A 17,729-nucleotide genomic window follows, 5' to 3' on the forward strand; every position below is an offset into this window, starting at 1 on the left:
TTGAAGAGCTGGCTCAACATTAGTTAGAGTGCTTACGCTCTTCTAAAGGACTTAAGTTCCGTCCCCAGCACCAATATCAGACAGCTTGCAACTGTCCGGAAGTCCAGTTCCAGGGGATTCAGTGTCCCCTCTGGATTCTGCAGAAGCCTGTATGTACACATGTGGCAAGAATAAAACTTTTTTAGAGAAAAGTTTAATTTTGCTCCTTTGAAAGTTAAGCATTAAAGTGGAAACACTTAAAGACTAAACAGTACCAGCTTCTGTAGCATCAAGTAACCCTGGATGGGAGCCATGAGGAGAGGGGGGAAATCAAACCAGAGATTAGGAAATTCGTGTGACTCAGTACAGGAGACAGAGCTCCCAGAGTGCTGGGGCCAAGAGTTGGTCTTGGCAGAATCTTGAGGGGCAAGTGTGTGAGTCAAAGGGGATCACATATAGTTCAGCATTTCTGTGAAGAATGTTAAGTCAGAACAGTGGTGCCAGATGCTGGTTCATAGACCAGTTGCTTCCATCACTTGGGGCTGCTGAACCTGATGGTTTTGATCTCTTAGGTCTATAGGTAGCACTAGAAAACTGCATTACTGAAGGCTACCCAAACAATATGGATGTGAGCTAGATTTTGGAGATCATGTTACAGAAACAGAGTACAAGATGTCAGATGGCATGGCGTGGAGTTCTGGGTCCAGAGCAGACTTGGTGTGTGACTTCTCTGCGATTGCTACAGATGTCTACCTTGATAATGAAGGAAGGCATGGCACCTTTTAGCCCTGGCAGATCCCTTGCATGTATGTGGGTGACAGACTAGCTGGAGAGAGTCTCGATGTCCCCACTTCCTCTAGGCCCTCAGCCTGAGTGATGAGCAAGGGACTTCAAACCTTCCAACCATCAAGTTCTTCGACTTTGTTTTGTTCATGTTTTGCAGACGCCAGGAAACTATACATTTATATGGTTTTTCATGGTTTCAGCTTCTGCGATTATCATTGGCTTTGTATTTTGTTATCACTGGTAAGTATATATTTATAATTCTAAGTGAAAAGTTTCTCTAAGTAAAAGTAATAAACAAGTTCTTACAGAAAATTGAGGAAAAGATTATTTTCTTCTGAGGCCTTCCATGGTGAGGTGGGTTGCAGTCCGAGCCTCTTATTTCGCTCTGTCTGCAGCCCTCCCCCACCCCCTTTTCAAATGAGGACTCTCACTGGATCCCAGTCAGCATTTCCTATGGACTCAGTTGACCTGGTGAGAAAGAGCAGGGACTGAAACTGTCCAGAACAAGGGCCTCCATTCCCCTCCTGGTAGGAACTGGCAGAGCAGGGCACACAGACCAGGAGCACTGGGTTGTAGCCCTGGCTTCATGTCTTAGTTGAGGGATGACCTTGAGAAAAATTGATTTTTCTTTCTGGACCATACTCTTTTTTATGTCTGCCTAGAAAATGACATTTAAGAATCCTTGCAGGCAAAAGATACAGGATTTTGGTTTAGTTTGTTTTTAATATTTTACTATTGTGTGTGTGTGTGTGAGGGGAGGTTGTTTGGTTGCATGTGTGTCTTTGTGTGCCTCCTGTGTGCCTCATACCCACAGAAGCCAGAAGATGGCATCAGATTCCCTGAAACTGTAGTTACAGATGGGTTGTGAGCCACCAGATGAGTGCTGATAATCAAATCTGGGTCCTCTGGAAAAGCAGCCAGTGCTAAGAGCTGACCACTGAGTCATCTCTGCAGCCCAGGATTGTGGTTTTGAGATGAAAGAGAGAACTAACAGCCCAGAAGAGGGATGAAAGTCAGGGTAGACTGTGGCTCTTCAGAACGATCATTCTGATTGGCAACTTACCTTCTAAAGGGGGGAGGCATAGGCACTCGCTCAGGTGAGAGTCTGGATGGGTAATGAGTCTCTTCTGTTACCTTCTAAAGGGGGGAGGCACAGGCACTCACTCAGGTGAGAGTCTGGCTGGGTAATGAGTCTCTTCTGGCCACTGCCTCGATGGTGCTGTTTCAAGAGGCCTATGAGCTGACATGTGGTATGCTTCCTTCTAGGATAAAAGAGCTTAAAAAAGAAAGGTGGCTTGAAGAAGCTACTACTGCACCTGCAGGTAAAGTCAAAAGCCTTGTTCCTTCCTTCCTCTCTGTCCCCATGGCCTCAAGAAGACAGTCGGTCCTGCTCTTCAGGTCCCTGATGAGAGCTGAGAGTGTGTGGGAATTGAGAGTTGGGGACCAGGGAGAAGCAGGGAAATTTAGTCAGTCCCCTTGTTCTTCAGTTCCCATCTGCAAACTCACCCAAGCCCCAGTGGAAGCCAGAGTGAAGTTGTTGCTGATATGGTAATGTAGTTAGGCCTGTGAGGCGGGCTGGTTATTGAATACACAGCTTCTTGCCGTCAGTCCTCATCACTTCAGAACGCGGTACTTTCCAAAAGCAGCTTGCTTACCTTATTTTACCATTGAGCAAACATCAGAGAGTGCATTTAATAAAAACCTCTGTGTGTGTGTGTGTGTGTGTGTGTGTGTGTGTGTGTGTGTGTGTGTACTGCTCCTAGGGCCAAGATAAACGAAATAGTATGATATTAAATAAATCATGTGAAAAATGATGTAGGTAGTCTTGAGACTTGACAACGTGAAATTTAGCTGTCTGGCTTAAGTAGCATGTGAAAATAACAATAAAATACATAAATATGACAATGCAGCCATGTGTTATAAACTATACCTGTTATGTAGCTGGCACCCTCATACCTGTGTACTAACTACACTGTGCTCTAAGTCAAGATGGCATCAGTGTCACTAAATAAGAATTTTCAGTTCTGTTGTGACTTTTTGTAACCAGTTCAACTCATGATGACTGAAACATCCTTATAAGGCACATGACTGCATTTCCTAAACCACACAGTGTAGCTATTTATATGGCATTTGCATTATTTTGACACTTCAGATCATCTAAAGATGATGTAAAGTATATGAGAAGGTGTGCATGGGTTTATATGCATCTTACAGAAGAGATCTGGATATCTACACTTTGTTTCCCTAAGGAATCACAGTACCAATCCCCTGCAGACACCAAGGGACAGAACTATATAAACTGGAATAGGTTCTGGAGAACTCTTCACTTCAGACTGCAGATGGCTAAGCACATATCCCTGGGAGATTTCTAGAACACTTGTTTATTTGCTCATGTGTTTGTATGTTCATGAGTTACATTATTGGGTACCTACTCTGTGCCGGGAAAACCTAGAGCAGTTGAAGAGAACTGGAAATGCTCTGTGCTGGGTGGCCCAAGAGAGAGCAGGGGGTGTCCCATTCAGCCAGCGAGGAAGAAAGCAAATGCTGCAGTTGATGTGAATGAACCAGGCGCCCAGGTCCAGGGCAGAGTATCTACCATGCCTGTGAGGGCCAGTGGTGCTTTATTGGGCTTTACGTGCATGGTGGGTGTTACAGAGTACGTAAAGAATACTTTACAGGCCCTGGAATGTTGGGCTGTAGTCTAGTCTCTGCTGCCAACAGTAGGAGATGACGAATGAGTTCGAACAGGGAATGATAAAGCTAGATCTCTAGGAAAGGATGGTGTTAGGTCTCAAGAAATTCCTTTTCCCAAAGTCTGGCATTTAGACAAAAGCCAGCATTCCCTCGGGGACTGAAGAAGATAATGCCTAGTTTGCTAAAAATAGTAATTTTCTTTATCTCTGGCAAAAGGGACAGATGGCTCTTCTGTTAACCTATACCTGTGGTGCCTATTAGCACACCAAGGCCTATGCTCTGGCTGCCTTTTCCCTCATCTCTACAATGAACCTTCTCCTCAGCTAGTCCTAGGAGCAGTCATGTCCCCATTTTTTTTTTCATTCAGATAAAAAATGTTTTACAAAAATATTTCAGGAGAAAGCTAGCTTAGCTGAGGTGGTTAAAGTGTCGTTGTGACAAGAATTTCCATCCAGGTTTCCCCAAGCAGAATGGGAAACTTGTCAGAGAGAAAAATGTTCTGAATCCCAGAGGAAAGACATTGTCCCTTGTCCTTTACACTGGAGCCCACGGGGGAGAAAGGAAACCCCCAGTCCACTAGTGTGGCTTTCGGAGTAAAAGTAGACAAGGCACTGTCTCCCTGTCACTGTCGTGGCACTTCTCCAAGAGAAGGCAAGGGACGAGAGCAGGAGAACAGGAGATGCCCACAGGGGTGTAGCAGGCCAGAGGCACAGCAGGCTGCAGGAGCCAGAGAAACATTGAAGGCCTAGCAGCCAAAGCCCAGAAAGACGAGCGAGGCAAACAATTAGAAAGCAGGCAGAGGTAGGCAGCAGCTCAAGAATCTGACTCTAGAATTTGGAATCAAATTATGTGGTGGCAGAAGCCAGCAGAAACAGACAAATGACTCATCCATGCCATAGGAGAGTTGGGTCAGCAGCTTGCGTTGGAATGACCAGTCCTTTGAGAGGGAACTCGTTTATGCCACTTCTGGGTTTCAGCACCAGAGGAATGAAGAAAAAAATAAAAGGAAGGACAAGTCTGCTCCTAGGTATGGTTTATTGTAGCTAAAAGGGAGAGAGAGACAGGCAGAGACATCTGGGAGAGTCCAGAGTGAACATGATCCTGAGCCAGGCCATGTGAGGAGAGGAGGGAGGGAGAGCCAGACCAAGAGGCCGGGAGGGTGAAGGGTAGACAAAAAAGCCAAAGGACCAGTGTAGCAAAATAGCTCGATTATGTAGGAAAGGGCAGCAGGGGGAAGGGCAGCCCAGCCCCTGGGTCGGGAGCAGGGTATAGCAGCCAGGAGGGTCCTGTAACATGTAGGGACTGAGGGATGCTGGGAGAACCTGGCTGCCAGGTCCACTTCGGTATGTTAAAGAGGCACCTGAGCCATTTGCCCCAGGTTTGAAACCTGTCACTGAGGAAGTTAGATAGGCCCAGCAAGGGAGGGGAAGGGAAGTGAGTGTTTAGTTCTTAGAGGCTGAGTAATCTCACAGTGAATCATTAATTTTAGAAGCCACGTGTGATGGTTAATTGTTCTTGTCAATTTGACAGGATTTTAGAATCACCCAGGAAGCACACCTAGTGTGTGCCTGTCAGGGTGTGCCTATGAGAACATTTTCAGACAGGTTTAAGTGAGGAGGGAAACCCCACCCTAAGCATGGGCTAGGTGCCCAGATGGAATAGAAGGAAGGAAAGGAGCAGGAAAGCTGGGTGGCCATCAGCAACTACCCCGCTCTTCTTCTTCCCTGTGGTCTCAGTGTGACCATCTGCATCATGCTCTCTTTGCCACACCTTCACAGCCATGATGGACTGTCTCCCACAAATCATGAGCCAAAACAAACCCTTCCTTCCTTGACTTCCTCTGGCCAGGTATTTGAACCATTGAAAACAGCAATTACTTTAGATTTATTTTCTACTCACCTTATTTTCTTATCAGCATTTCAATGGAATGGGCTCAAGTTAAACTTGGTAATTTTTCTAAGGCATGAGTGCAACCTCTATCATTCAGATTTACACAGTTCTTAAAATAGTTCATAGTTACAGAAACTAACTTACCTGATCTAAGCAGAAAGTAAATGTAATAAAAAGCCACTTTGGAGCTCCATGACATATCCAGAGGATACAGGACCAAATATAGAGTCAGAGAAGAACAAAGACTGGACAGAGTCAAGACGTTGGCAAAAACCACAGCCCAGATCATTCTTGGCTGAGGAACAAAACAGAGTGTCACGGCCTTCTTAGACAGGCCTCACCCTGGAGCCCAGGATAGCCTCCAAGTCTTAATCCTCCTGACTTTGCCTTCTGAATGCTATAATCACTGATGTGAGCCACCAACCAGGGTGCCACATCTTACATCACAGCTACGTAAAAGATGCCACCTCTGCCCTCAGAGGGCATCTGCTACCTCTGTCTTCAGTTTCATGAAATTTTTCAACTGTTCAGGTTTTTGGTCCTCTGTGACGTGCCTATTTTTTCCTCTAGCTGGTTTTTGAAATTGTTCCTTTTGTGACTGATTTTTGGTAATTAGACTATAATTAATCTCTATGTGGAAGACACACATACAAATACAGATTTGTATCCTGCTTAGGATTTGCTGAAAATTTTGTATCTATCAGTATAGTTTTTTTTAAATCAAATTGGATAGATTTTTAGTCTTTTTATTTTCTCCAAAAACCTGTTTCCCCCCTCTTCACAGGTTCTAATTCCAGTTACATGGATTTTTAGAGACTGTTAATCTTTATTTTTAACATATTTAAATTTATTTGCTTTATTCAGGATAAATTCTATGCTGTGTGCATTAGTTCCTTTCTTTCTCCCTTTTCGGGGGGGGGGGCTTTTAAGACATGGTTTCTTGTGTAGCCTTGGCTGTCCTAGAACTCACTCTGTAGACCAGGCTGGCCTCAAACTCAGAGATCCACCTGCCTCTGCCTCCTGAGTGCTGGAATTAAAGTTGTGCGCCACCACCGCCCTGGTGTATTAGTTTCTTATTACTGACCTGCTTCCATCACATAGCTTGAGTTTTCCAGAAGTCTATGTAAACAGAACCAATATTATATAGTAGTTTTCATCTAGCTCCTCTCGTTCAGTGTAATCACTTCAGATTTTCCATGCTGTCTGTGTCAATAGTTCCTTCTTTCTTGTGCTGTGATTTGAATGTAGTTTATTTTCTAGAAGTTATCATATTGATTCTCATTATATTGGGGTTAGAAGACAGTGAAACCTTTAAGAAAGAGGAGCCTAGTAGCAGATGATTGAATCTCTGGGGGTACTATCTCTACCTACCTATCTATCTATCTATCTATCTATCTATCTATCTATCTATCTATCTATCTATCTATCCATCCATCCATCCATCTATCTAATTTATTTTAATGTAGTACCAGTAGGGTGTATTTTGTTACAGCAGCAGCAGAAACCAAAATTTAGTTATCTGGTCACACATTAACAAACATTTAAGTTGTTTCCAATCTGGAGACATAAAAAAATTGCCATGAATGTTTGTATATAATGTGTATCATTGTCAGACATAAGCAAGTCTGAAAAGGTGAGAAAACTTGCCGGAATCAATTCTTTCTTTCCACCATGTGAGTCTTGGGGATTGAATTTAAGTTGTCAGGCTTGGCAGTGAGCAGCTTTACACACTTTGCCTTCTTGTTGGCCTATCAACTTCTACTATTCTTATTGTGCATGCACACATACACACAATAATAATAAATATATTTTAAGGCATTCTGGGGTTTTATCTGTAATTATGTCAAAATCTGTACATCAGTTTAGAGAAGCATGGTATCTTAATTATATTCATTTTCACAGTGCATGAATAGAGTGCAGTTGTGGTATCTGTAGGGAATTGAAAAATACCAAAATCCATGGGTGCTCCAGAATGTCTTAGTGTCTTGAAATAACCCCTCACACCAGGCAATAGTGGCACATGCTTTTAGTCCCAGCACTTGGGAGGCAGAGGCAGGTGTATCTCAGTGAGTTTGAGGCCAGCCTGGTCTGCAAAGAAAGTTCTAGGACAGCCAGGACTGTTACACAGAGAAACCCTGTCTCAAAAAATAAAAACAGAAACAAACAAACAAAAAGAAATAGCCCCTCCCATTCTCTCGTGTTCTTTAAATATTCTGCATTACTTGTAACATCAAGCACCGTGTAGGTAGGATGTAGGGAGGATAAATAGTTGTCATGCTGTGTTATTATGGACAAAGGGGAAGAAGCCTGTGCATGTTTAGTACAGGCACGATGTTTTTAATGCAGTTGTCTCATAATCTAGTGAATGTAGTTTATCTAGTTGAAACTACAGTTGTGAAATGTAAAGATATTGAAAGCTGGATATGCATCTCTTTATTTACTTAGACTTTCTGAAATTCTTTTTAGCAAGACTTTGTGATTTTTACACCTTACATAACTGTAGCATGAATCTTAAAGAGTCTTATTAATAAAATCAAACCCGAGGCCAGTTATTGGGGTGAAATGCTGGAAGATCAGAGAGACAGAACAAGCCACAGCTTCCTCACCTGCCCAATTCCTCAGGTGGTCTTGTTTCCTCAGACTGGAAACCTCTGTGTCCTCATATCTGAATGGCTCTCAGCTGAACTGTGCTGCTAGAAGCCTGAAAGCTTAACCAGCCAAATGCTTAACCAGCCAAATGCTTCTAGTTCCTGGTCCTCATGCCTTATATACCTTTCTGCCTTCTACCATCACTCCCTGGGATTAAAGGCTCGCTTTCTGGGATGAAAGGTGTGAGTCACCATGCTTGGCTGTATCCTTGAACACATGGATTTCTGCCTAGTTCTGCCTCCCAAGTGCTGGGATTAAAGGTGTGTGCTACCACTGCCTATCCTCTATGTTTAATATTGTGGCTGTTCTGTCTCTGACCCCAGATAAGTTTATTAGGGTGCACAATATTTTGGGGAACACAATACCACCACACATAACTATCAGATTTATCTCTATGCTATTAAAGATGATATTTTAAAATTGTAATTTCCAATTTATTGTTGAGTATCTAGAAATGCATTTGATTATCATCCTCATATTCTGAAATCTTATGAAGCTAATGTATTAGTTCTAATGAGTTTATTTTAGGTTCTAGTTTCCTACATATGTAGTCCATGCCTTCTATGGAATTTCACTTCTTCCTGTCTGGATGCCTTTGTTTTCTTTTTCTTGCCTTATCACATTGGCTAGAACTACAACTAATTCGTGAGTGGTGAGAGTGGATGTCCATGCCAATAGAAAAGTCTTTGGCATGACAGAACCTGAAGTTTTTCCATAAATACCCCTTATCAGGTTGATTGAAAAAAACCTTCTTTTCTGTGACTAATGTGTTGAAAAAAAAATTCATGAATGTACTTTGGATTTTTCAATACTTCTTCTGAAGCTGCTGATATAATTGTTTCCTTTTTAAATACTTTGTTCTCTTTTAGTGAGTTGTATTGATTTGTCCAATGTTCAAATGACCATGTGTCTTTGGAACAGACTGTACCTGATGTATGTGGATTTTTATTTGATAAAATTTTCTCTGGGGTTTTGTGTCTGTTTCCATGAGCAATATTGTTGTGTATTTTTCTTGTAATTTCTTTGTTTTAATGTTAGCTGCTTAGAACGTACTCTCCTCTCTTCTGTGAAGCCATCTATACCTGGTGTTTTCTTCATAGTAAAATAATGGGATTATTTCTTCAGTGGTCTGTATCTTTCAAGGACATTTTAAAAACACTCCAAAACTCAGATTTATCAGCACAGTATGTTTTAGTCTCCTTTTATATATTTACATTTATGAGTTCTTTCTTTGTAAATTTAGTGGAAGTTTTGACACAGAGCCTCGCTACGTAGCCCAAGAGGGGCTCAGAATCCCAACCCTCCTTCCTCTGCCTCCCAAGTGCTGGGATTATCGTAATTGTTGCTGTGCTCAGTTCTTATGCTCTTTTAATATCTGTCCTTATCTGTTCTTATTTCCTCCAACTTATTCCCAATATTGGTATTTTATGCCTTTTTGGTTTTTTTTTTTTTTTATTTATCAGCTTAGCTAGAGTTTAATCAGTTTTTTTGGGGGGAGGGGCATCCTTTTAAAAACTCAGCTTTGGGTTTTGGTTTTTCTCTTATCCTCATTTTCTCTATCCTGCTTTAGGGTTGATCGGCTCTTCCTTTTCTAACTTATTTTCATTTATTTTATTTTTTAGTTTTTCAAGACAGCGTTTCTCTGTGTAGTTTTGGTGCCTGTCTTGGATCTCACTCTATAGACCAGGCTGGCCTCGAACTCACAGAGATCTGCCTGGCTCTGCCTCCCGAGTGCTGGGATTAAAGGTGTGTGCCACCACTAACTTCTTAAGGTGGTGGCTGGAGTTGTTGATTAGAGACTTCTTTTCCTACAGTCTTTTAAAATACTGCTTCCATGATCCCGTGGTCACATCATGTTGCTGCTATAGTTGGAGTGTGAGTGTCCCTCTAAAATTCCTGTGCTGGGACCTATACCCAGTGTGGTCATATTGAGAAGTGAGCATTGGAGAAGAGATTAAACATGAGCACTTCACCCTCACGGGAGGCTTTGATACTCTTAAAAAAGAAGCCGAATGTAGTGCCCTCATACTTTTCTGTCCTTCTGTTCCCCCCACCCCTGCAAATTCAGGTTTATTGAATTTGGAGACCATAAGAGAAGGTACCACCATGGAAACAGAGGTCCCTCCCCAGAAGCCAGATGTGCCACCCACTAAGAAAGGTAAGCTTCTGTTGTCTATAAACTTCCTGGCCAGTGATGCTCTTTCACAGCACTGAGAAGGGACAGAGACCACTGTGGGTTCATTTTTATTCATTTTGATGTCCTTTCTAATTTCCTTTTCCTTAAAAAAAAAAAAAAAGTCTGAAAATACATTGCATTTTACCTTATTTATTACCTGTGTTGGGTGTGAGTATGCATGCCCCACAACATGTTTGTGGCGGCCAGAAGACAGCCCAGTGGAATGGTTCTCGCTTCCCATCATGTGTGTCCTGGGGTTGAACTGAGGTGATCAGGTGGCCCATACAAGTTCTCGTTCATGCTTCAGACACCTAAAGTATTTAGCTCTGCGGAACCCTGCAGCCTTTTCAGGGCTTGTGCCCACTTGGAGGAGCTCCAAGATTGTCACCCTGCCATACTTCCCCAAACAGAGCCCAGACAACACCAGGCTTTCCTTCCACTCAAGTTCTTGCTACAGAGGACTGCCTTGAGACCTTGACCCTCCAGACCCATGAAGTGGTCGCATGGCTGTGCCGCAGCCCCACAAACTCAACCCTGCAGCCCTGGAGACATTGGGGCCCCATGTAGAAGCCCCCAGCAAGTAGTCACATGGCACCCTCTATTGTCCTGAAAGCAACCAGGTGACCCAGGCTTGAGAGGTTCTGTCCTCTAAGACCTGAAAGCACCCAAATGGCCCTATCCACCAGAGGCCCCTGAGGGTAACCAAGAAGACCTTCCTGAACGGCATGTCTAACACTCCACCCCCCTTACAGTTTTTGAGACTCAGTTGAACATCCAGTTCTCAACTTAGCCTACTGTTACCTGAGCAGGTTAGCATGAAAGAACCTTAAAGTCAACTTGTGTAGCCCTTGGATACCAATATTCCTGCTTAAGAGAACTGTATCTAAGCTATTGTCACAATCCTACAACCTCTTCATCCCAGGCAGAGATATTCGATGTCTTTGCAAATGTGGATTACAGCCAAAGAAGCTACACAGGTACAAAGCATCCACAATGGATCAACCAATGAAGCCTATTTTCTATGAAAGCCACTGTTATAGGCTAGATGTGGTAGCATATAGCTGCAATCTTAGTATTCAGGAGACAGAGACAGGGTAAGTGCAACAAGTTTGAGAACAGTGTGGTCTCTATGGCAAGTCCTATGTCAACCAGTCAACCAGTGCTATATAATGAAACGCTGTCTCAAAACAAAACAAAAAGCCACTCTGCAGTGTTGATAGAGGCAACTATTGACCCATCACATTCTTTCCTGTAGAAATATAAGAAGGATGATAAAAACAATTATACGACAATGTAATTCCTCAAGATGTACAAAGTAACACTCTACAACAAACCCCAGTGGAAAAGGAAATAAACAGATTACCTAGAAAGAATTCAGAAAAGTGAGCTTAAGGAAACTTAGTGAGATAAGAAGACAGTTTATGATATGAATGAAAAACTCATCAAGGGGTATAGCATGAAAAAGAATCAGTAAGAAATACTGGATCTGAAGAACTCAATAAATGAAATTTCAAGCATGGTAATGAGCTTCAACATAATTGATCAGGTAGAATAAAGAATTGCTGAGCTTAAAGTCTTGAAATAATCCAGTAATTTTTAAATGGAGAACACTTTGTGGATTTATGAGACAGCATTATATAAGCAAAGATACATTATAGGTATTTCAGAAAAGGAGCTAAGGGAAGGCATAAAAACGTCTTCTCACTGGACGGGAGCGATGGCTCAGCAGTTAAGAGCACCTACATGGTGGCTTAGGACATCCATAACTCCAGTTCCAGGGAATTCAGTACCTTCTTTTGGCCTCTGTTGTCACAGCGTGCATACATATATTCAGGTAGTCACATGAATAAAATAAAAGCTAAAATATTTTTGAAGAAATAAATGAAAAATCTGTTCAGTAAAATGAATTGCTGGAAATTTTCCAAATCATGGGGAAAACTGTCCATAAGGCCCAAGAAATTCAAAGGACACCTTAATAAATTTGACAAAAATATCCTTTCTGATTTGTATTATGGTCAAACTGCCAAATGACCAAGACCAAAAAACTCTAAAAGCAGTAAGAGAAAAGCATTAAATACCTTAGAAGATTAACAACAGACTTCTCAACAGAAACATTAAAGGTTGGAGGAGAATGGGATATGTTCAAAGACCCAAAGGAAAAAATGTCAAGTAAGAATAGCATGGATCTGGGCAGTGGTGGTGCGTGCGCACTTTTAATACCAGCACTCAGGAGGCAGAGGTAGGCCAATCTCTGTGTGTTTGAGGCCAGCCTGATCTACATATCGAGTTCTAGGACAGTCAGGGCTACAGAGAGAAAACCCTGTCTCAAAAAAAAAACAAAAAAACAAAAAAAAAAACAAAAAAACAAGACAAACAAACCAACAAAGAACAGTATGGGTCAACAAAGCTGCCCTTCAGAAGTGAAGGAGAGATACAGATTTCCCAGGATAACTAAAGCCTGAAGGCATTCAGCGTTACTAGACCAGCTTTATGAGAAATACTAATGGGAGCCTACAACAGAAGCAAAAGATAATAACCATGACAAAAACGTGCAAAACTCAGCAGTGGAGTAGATGCACGAAAGAGAAAGGAAACCAAGTCCCATGAATACAGGAACCCACAAGAGCACAAAGATGGACAAGAAAGGAACAAAGGATGTACAAAACAACCAGGAAAGTTAACAGAACAACAGGAAAATGTCTTTAATTATCAGTGATGACCTTGAATGCAAATGGATTGAAATTCCAATTAAAAGACTGGCTAAATAGATTTTTTAAAATTATTTTTTGTGTGCGTACACATGTTTTGCTTGCATGTATGTAGGTGTACCACATGCATGCCTCTTGCCTGTGGAAGCCAGAAGAGGATATCAGATCTCCTGGAGCTGGAGTTACAGATTGTTGGGAATCACATGGTGTGAACTACACCTTTCAGGTGCTGGGAATCAAACAAGGCTCTCTGGAAAACCAGCTGGTGCTCTTACCCACAGAGCGATCTCTCCAGCCCCTGGAAAAACAGAGATACACTGCCTATGAGAAATTATCTTTACTGGTAAAGAGATGCATAGGCTGAAAGTGAAGGGATGGGAAAGGACTTACCATGTAAGTGGAAACGAAAAGGTGAGCAATTATGTTCCATAAAACAGACTACTTAAACAAACACACTAAAAAGAAAGTCACCACTTAACAATAATAACTGGATCAATTCAAGAAAAGGAGGTGTAATCCTAAATGTATATATGTACCCAGTGCTGGAGCAACCAATTACAAAGAGCAGACAGTGGTTATGAAAGAGGATGGACTGCAGTCCACCACCACACATTCATCTATGAACAGACAGATCGTCCACACACAAAATCAGTGGACATTAGAATTAAAGCCTGTAATAGACCGAACAGACCAAGGAGTTGCAGAACATCATGTCCCACAGCTACTGAATATGCCTTCTTCTCATCCACACACAGAGCATTTTCAAGGATACCTCATAAAAGTTAGACAAAAACAAGTCTCAACAAAATTTTTAAATTGAAATCGTAATATATATCTTTATTGACATCAATAGACTAAGACCAGTAATTAACAAGAGGAATTAAAAAAAGAAAGAAAAGCAATAACAAGCAAACCTAAAATTAGTAGAAGACAAGAAATAATAAAGATCAGAGCAGAACTGAGACTAAAGTACACAAATAATCAGTGAGCTCAAATTAGCTTCTTGAAAAGATAAAAGACTCAGTTTTTAAATTCAGCAATGAAAATTGAGACCTCATAACAGCACCACAGAGTGAAAGGAATCATTGGGGCAATAATGGACAATTATGTACAGCAAATTGGGATACCTAGAAGAAACAGACTTCTGGGCATAGGCAACCACCAAAATTGAACCATAAGGACATGGAAAACCTAAAACAATAGTGAGTATTGAGACTGAATTGGTCTCTTGTATTAATTCACTAGTTGCTGTGACCAAATACCTGACCAAGCAAAAGCCTTTAATGGAGGAAGGGTTTATTCAGCATGTGGTTCAAGGTGATACAGTCCCTGTGGGCAGGGAAGGTGTGGTGGATGCAGTTTGAGGCAGCTGGTCACGTTGCATTTCTGGTCAGGAAGCAGATATTGATGCATTCTAGAGTTCAGTTAGCTTTTTCTTGGATTTGCAGTCTGAGTCCTCAGCCCATGGCATGGCACCACCCACATTTAGGGTAAGTCTTCCTACCTCAGTTAACCTAATTTAGATAACCCTTGACAAACACACCCAGAGGTGTGTTTCCAATGTGATTTGAAATCCAGACATGTTGACAGTAGAGATTAACCATCACATCTCCAAAGGAAAGTCAGCATCTTAATGGCTTTACTCCTGAATTTCATCAAACTTCTGAAGAACTAATACAACTTCTTCATGAACTATTTCAAAGGATTGAAAGGGAGGGAGCCTTCCAAACTCATTCTTAGAGGCCAGCATTGCACTGAATCCAAAGCTTGACCAGGCTACAACAACAAAAATTCAAAATACCAATATCCCTGATTAACATAAATTCATATTGGGGTAACCAACTGCTCCGTGATTGGATTGGAGGCCAACTCCATAGAAGGGAATACACACCTCAACTATAAACTTGGTCAAAAGCCTATGGCTGAGGAATTCATGGGCCCAAAGGAAGAACATACTACCATTATTTTCCTAGATGGATAGATGCCGTCAAATGTTCTTCTAAATAAATACTTACATTTATATCACTAGACTAGTGCCACCCTCAGCCTGGGGCAGAAAAATTCTTTTTTTCCAGCAGGCAATAGTTAATGCAGAGATGCAGAACTGGTCAAAGTGCTGACAGTAAGTGACTGTTAAGTGATTGCCCCCAAATGGGACATTTGTCTCAACCCCTCAAGACTCAGAAACATCAGTGAAGAAGGATAGAAAGAATGTGAGAACCAGAGGATGGGGCAGAGAGCTGTGAAATGCTGTCTTCTGGACCTGCCATCATCACTGCAGTCCAGAACTCAGGTAGCTATGGTTACCTTGTACAAGACCTACACAAGATCAAGCCAGTCAGTAAACATTCCGGCACGTGTAGAGAAGGGACTTAGGTGGTTCCACCCATAGCTGAGGAGATATTGATAATTGATGGCTAATAGGAATGGAGGTGTGACTTCAGGGAGGATGCCAGGCTCTAAGGAATGCCCCCAACATCCTGCAAGACTAATTAGACTCAATGAGCTATTTTTAAAAAATAGAAGAGAACATTAAGTTGAGAGGAAGAAGTATTGGGGAGGGTCTGGGGGGAGTCTTATGGGGAATTTGGGTTGGGTATGATTAAGATACTTTATATGTGAATGAAATTGTCAAAGAATAAATAAAAATATATTTTAAAAGTGAACTATATCTGAGGTACTAGATAGGTAGTTACTATGACCTGGTTACATACCACATACATGTATTAAAATGCCACTGTATACCCCATATATACTATTTTGATATGTCAAAAAAACTGAACTTGTTTGTTCCAGATATTAGAGGATTTTCCAGATGTGTTTGGGGGAATTCTTAGTGGAGGCTGGGGTTGAAGCTCAGGTTTTTTTCTTGCTAAGCCCACATTCTAGTTCTGAGCTATACCCACAGCTCCAACTTCTTCAGACATGTTGCTATTGCTTTCTAATTTAATTTTATATTTCCAGAGAATATACTTGGAATGATTTTAGTATCTATCCATCTATCTGTTTGTCTATCTTAAAGACAGGATCTTTTATGCCTAGAATATAGCCTACCTTTATAGATTTTTCTGTGTTTATATGAAAATAATGTGTTTTGTAATTGGACAGGGTATACTATGAATATTAATTAAGTCAATAATAAAACAACCTTCATTATTTTCGGTAATAGTATTATTCTGAAATCTAATTAATATGATACTAATAGAAACCCTGACTTTTCATTAGTGTCAGTATGACCTCTTTTAGAAGCATTTACCTTTATCTGTGTTTTTAATAGCTAAAATGAGCGTCTTGCAGGAAGCATACAGTTGGAAATGAGCGTCTCTCCTTGAGTTATTACATTCTTCTTTATTTAGGTCCCACAATTCCTTACTATATTGTTAGCTATTAAACAACTTTAACAAGTATTTTCTTTATACTTAACCCATGTTTAAAGGTGATTTTCTACATGAAGGTAGATCTAAATTCCCTGGCTCCCCACTATTAGTCTTTCCATCAACAAAGCAGGAGAATGTATGGTCTCTAGTATGTGACATTTTTCTGGGCATTGGGAACATGATGGTAAGCAAGTCAAAGTTCCTCCTAGAAACTCCCATTTTTGAGGGATAGATTGAAACGGGGCCTCACTCTGTAGCCCAGGCTGGCCTCAAACTTGTAATCCCTCCTACTTTAGCCTCCTAAGTGCTAGGAATTTAGGAGTATGACATCCCAGCTGGCCACTTGAAGCCAATGTCAGTCCCGCCTTCTGAGCACTTCCCTGGATCACACAATCATTTTTCTGTGTCTGGAGGAACTGCAGGGTTATCTGTAAAGTTTTCACAAAGTTGTGCAGGGATTGGAAATTTAGAATAAGTCCATGGTGGAAACAATTCTAACATACAAGCAATGACTGAGCTCACTATATAGCAAACAAAAATCTGGAGGATGACAGCTGAGAAATCTGTTTATCTTTTCTCTCACCCACAGGACTTAAGGAAACAAAGAATACAAAAGGAAAGTCGTAGAAAAACTCTGGCCACCTTCCGGCCATCATGGAGCAAAAATCAAACCAAACTGAGATAATCAAGCACTCTACTTCACAGCGGTCTTCAAAGAGGAGGCTCTGAAACCACCAGATTTTCCCCAGTGAGAGCACTGACCCATTAGGACTTGCCAAGAAGAACCTCAACCATCAGTATCTCCCCAAAGGAGATGTTAGTGTCATGCCACCAGTTACCCCCATGGGAATACTATACTTCAAGGGCCCCCCCAAAGAGGACATTGCTCTGTCAGGGCTCTTCGAAAGAACCTTGAACCACCAAAGTTCCCCAAAAGTCCCACTAATGCTTCCCCCCAAAAGACCGTGTCTTCCAAGGAGAATATCAAACAACCAGTGTTCCTCTAAGGAACAAAAACCCTCCCAGTTCCCGTTTAGGGGCTCACTAAGCAGAATCCTTACTGAACAGCGCGGTGGCCCAGGTATAGCTAACTCCTCCTCTCAGGAATCTGTTTATGTGCTATACTTCTCCTCTATCATGTCTTCCTTCTCCCACTGGAGAAAATTTAACCTCACCCTGCCCTGCCCCCTTCTTCTTCCTCTCTCTGTCTAAGTATGGTGGTGGTAGGGTGTGGTCAGGAAGGCTCACACAGGGGTCATTGAGGTTTTCAGGAGCAGCACTCCAGCCCAAGCTCTATAAGGAGTGCACCTCAGGAGACCGGCCAGGGCAACCAATAATGCATGGCCATGAACCTGGAGCTGGTTGCTCTCTGGGTTTGCAGGTTGTCTCATTTATACTTCTGTTGTATTTCCTGCTGAAGGAGTGACTGGTCACTTCAGCTTGTAATTAATAAAGGCAACTTCTCAGGAA

General features: G+C 41.7%; 1 protein-coding gene across 3 annotated transcripts in view; it reads left to right on the forward strand.

Moving 5' to 3' along the window:
* Gdpd4 (glycerophosphodiester phosphodiesterase domain containing 4) overlaps window positions 1-17,729 on the forward strand; it is an 83,977-nt gene extending 66,248 nt beyond the window's left edge. For all 3 annotated transcript variants that reach the window (XM_042280181.2, XM_042280175.2, XM_042280186.2), the window contains 4 exons: window positions 923-1,005; window positions 2,032-2,087; window positions 10,067-10,156; window positions 16,849-17,729. In XM_042280181.2, coding sequence (XP_042136115.2) covers window positions 923-1,005; window positions 2,032-2,087; window positions 10,067-10,156; window positions 16,849-16,886 — 267 coding nt within the window. In that variant the 3' untranslated portion in view covers window positions 16,887-17,729. The remainder of the gene's footprint in view (window positions 1-922; window positions 1,006-2,031; window positions 2,088-10,066; window positions 10,157-16,848) is intronic.

Source organism: Peromyscus maniculatus, chromosome 1 (genome assembly GCF_049852395.1).
Source record: "Peromyscus maniculatus bairdii isolate BWxNUB_F1_BW_parent chromosome 1, HU_Pman_BW_mat_3.1, whole genome shotgun sequence".
Taxonomy (NCBI): Eukaryota; Metazoa; Chordata; class Mammalia; order Rodentia; family Cricetidae; genus Peromyscus; species Peromyscus maniculatus.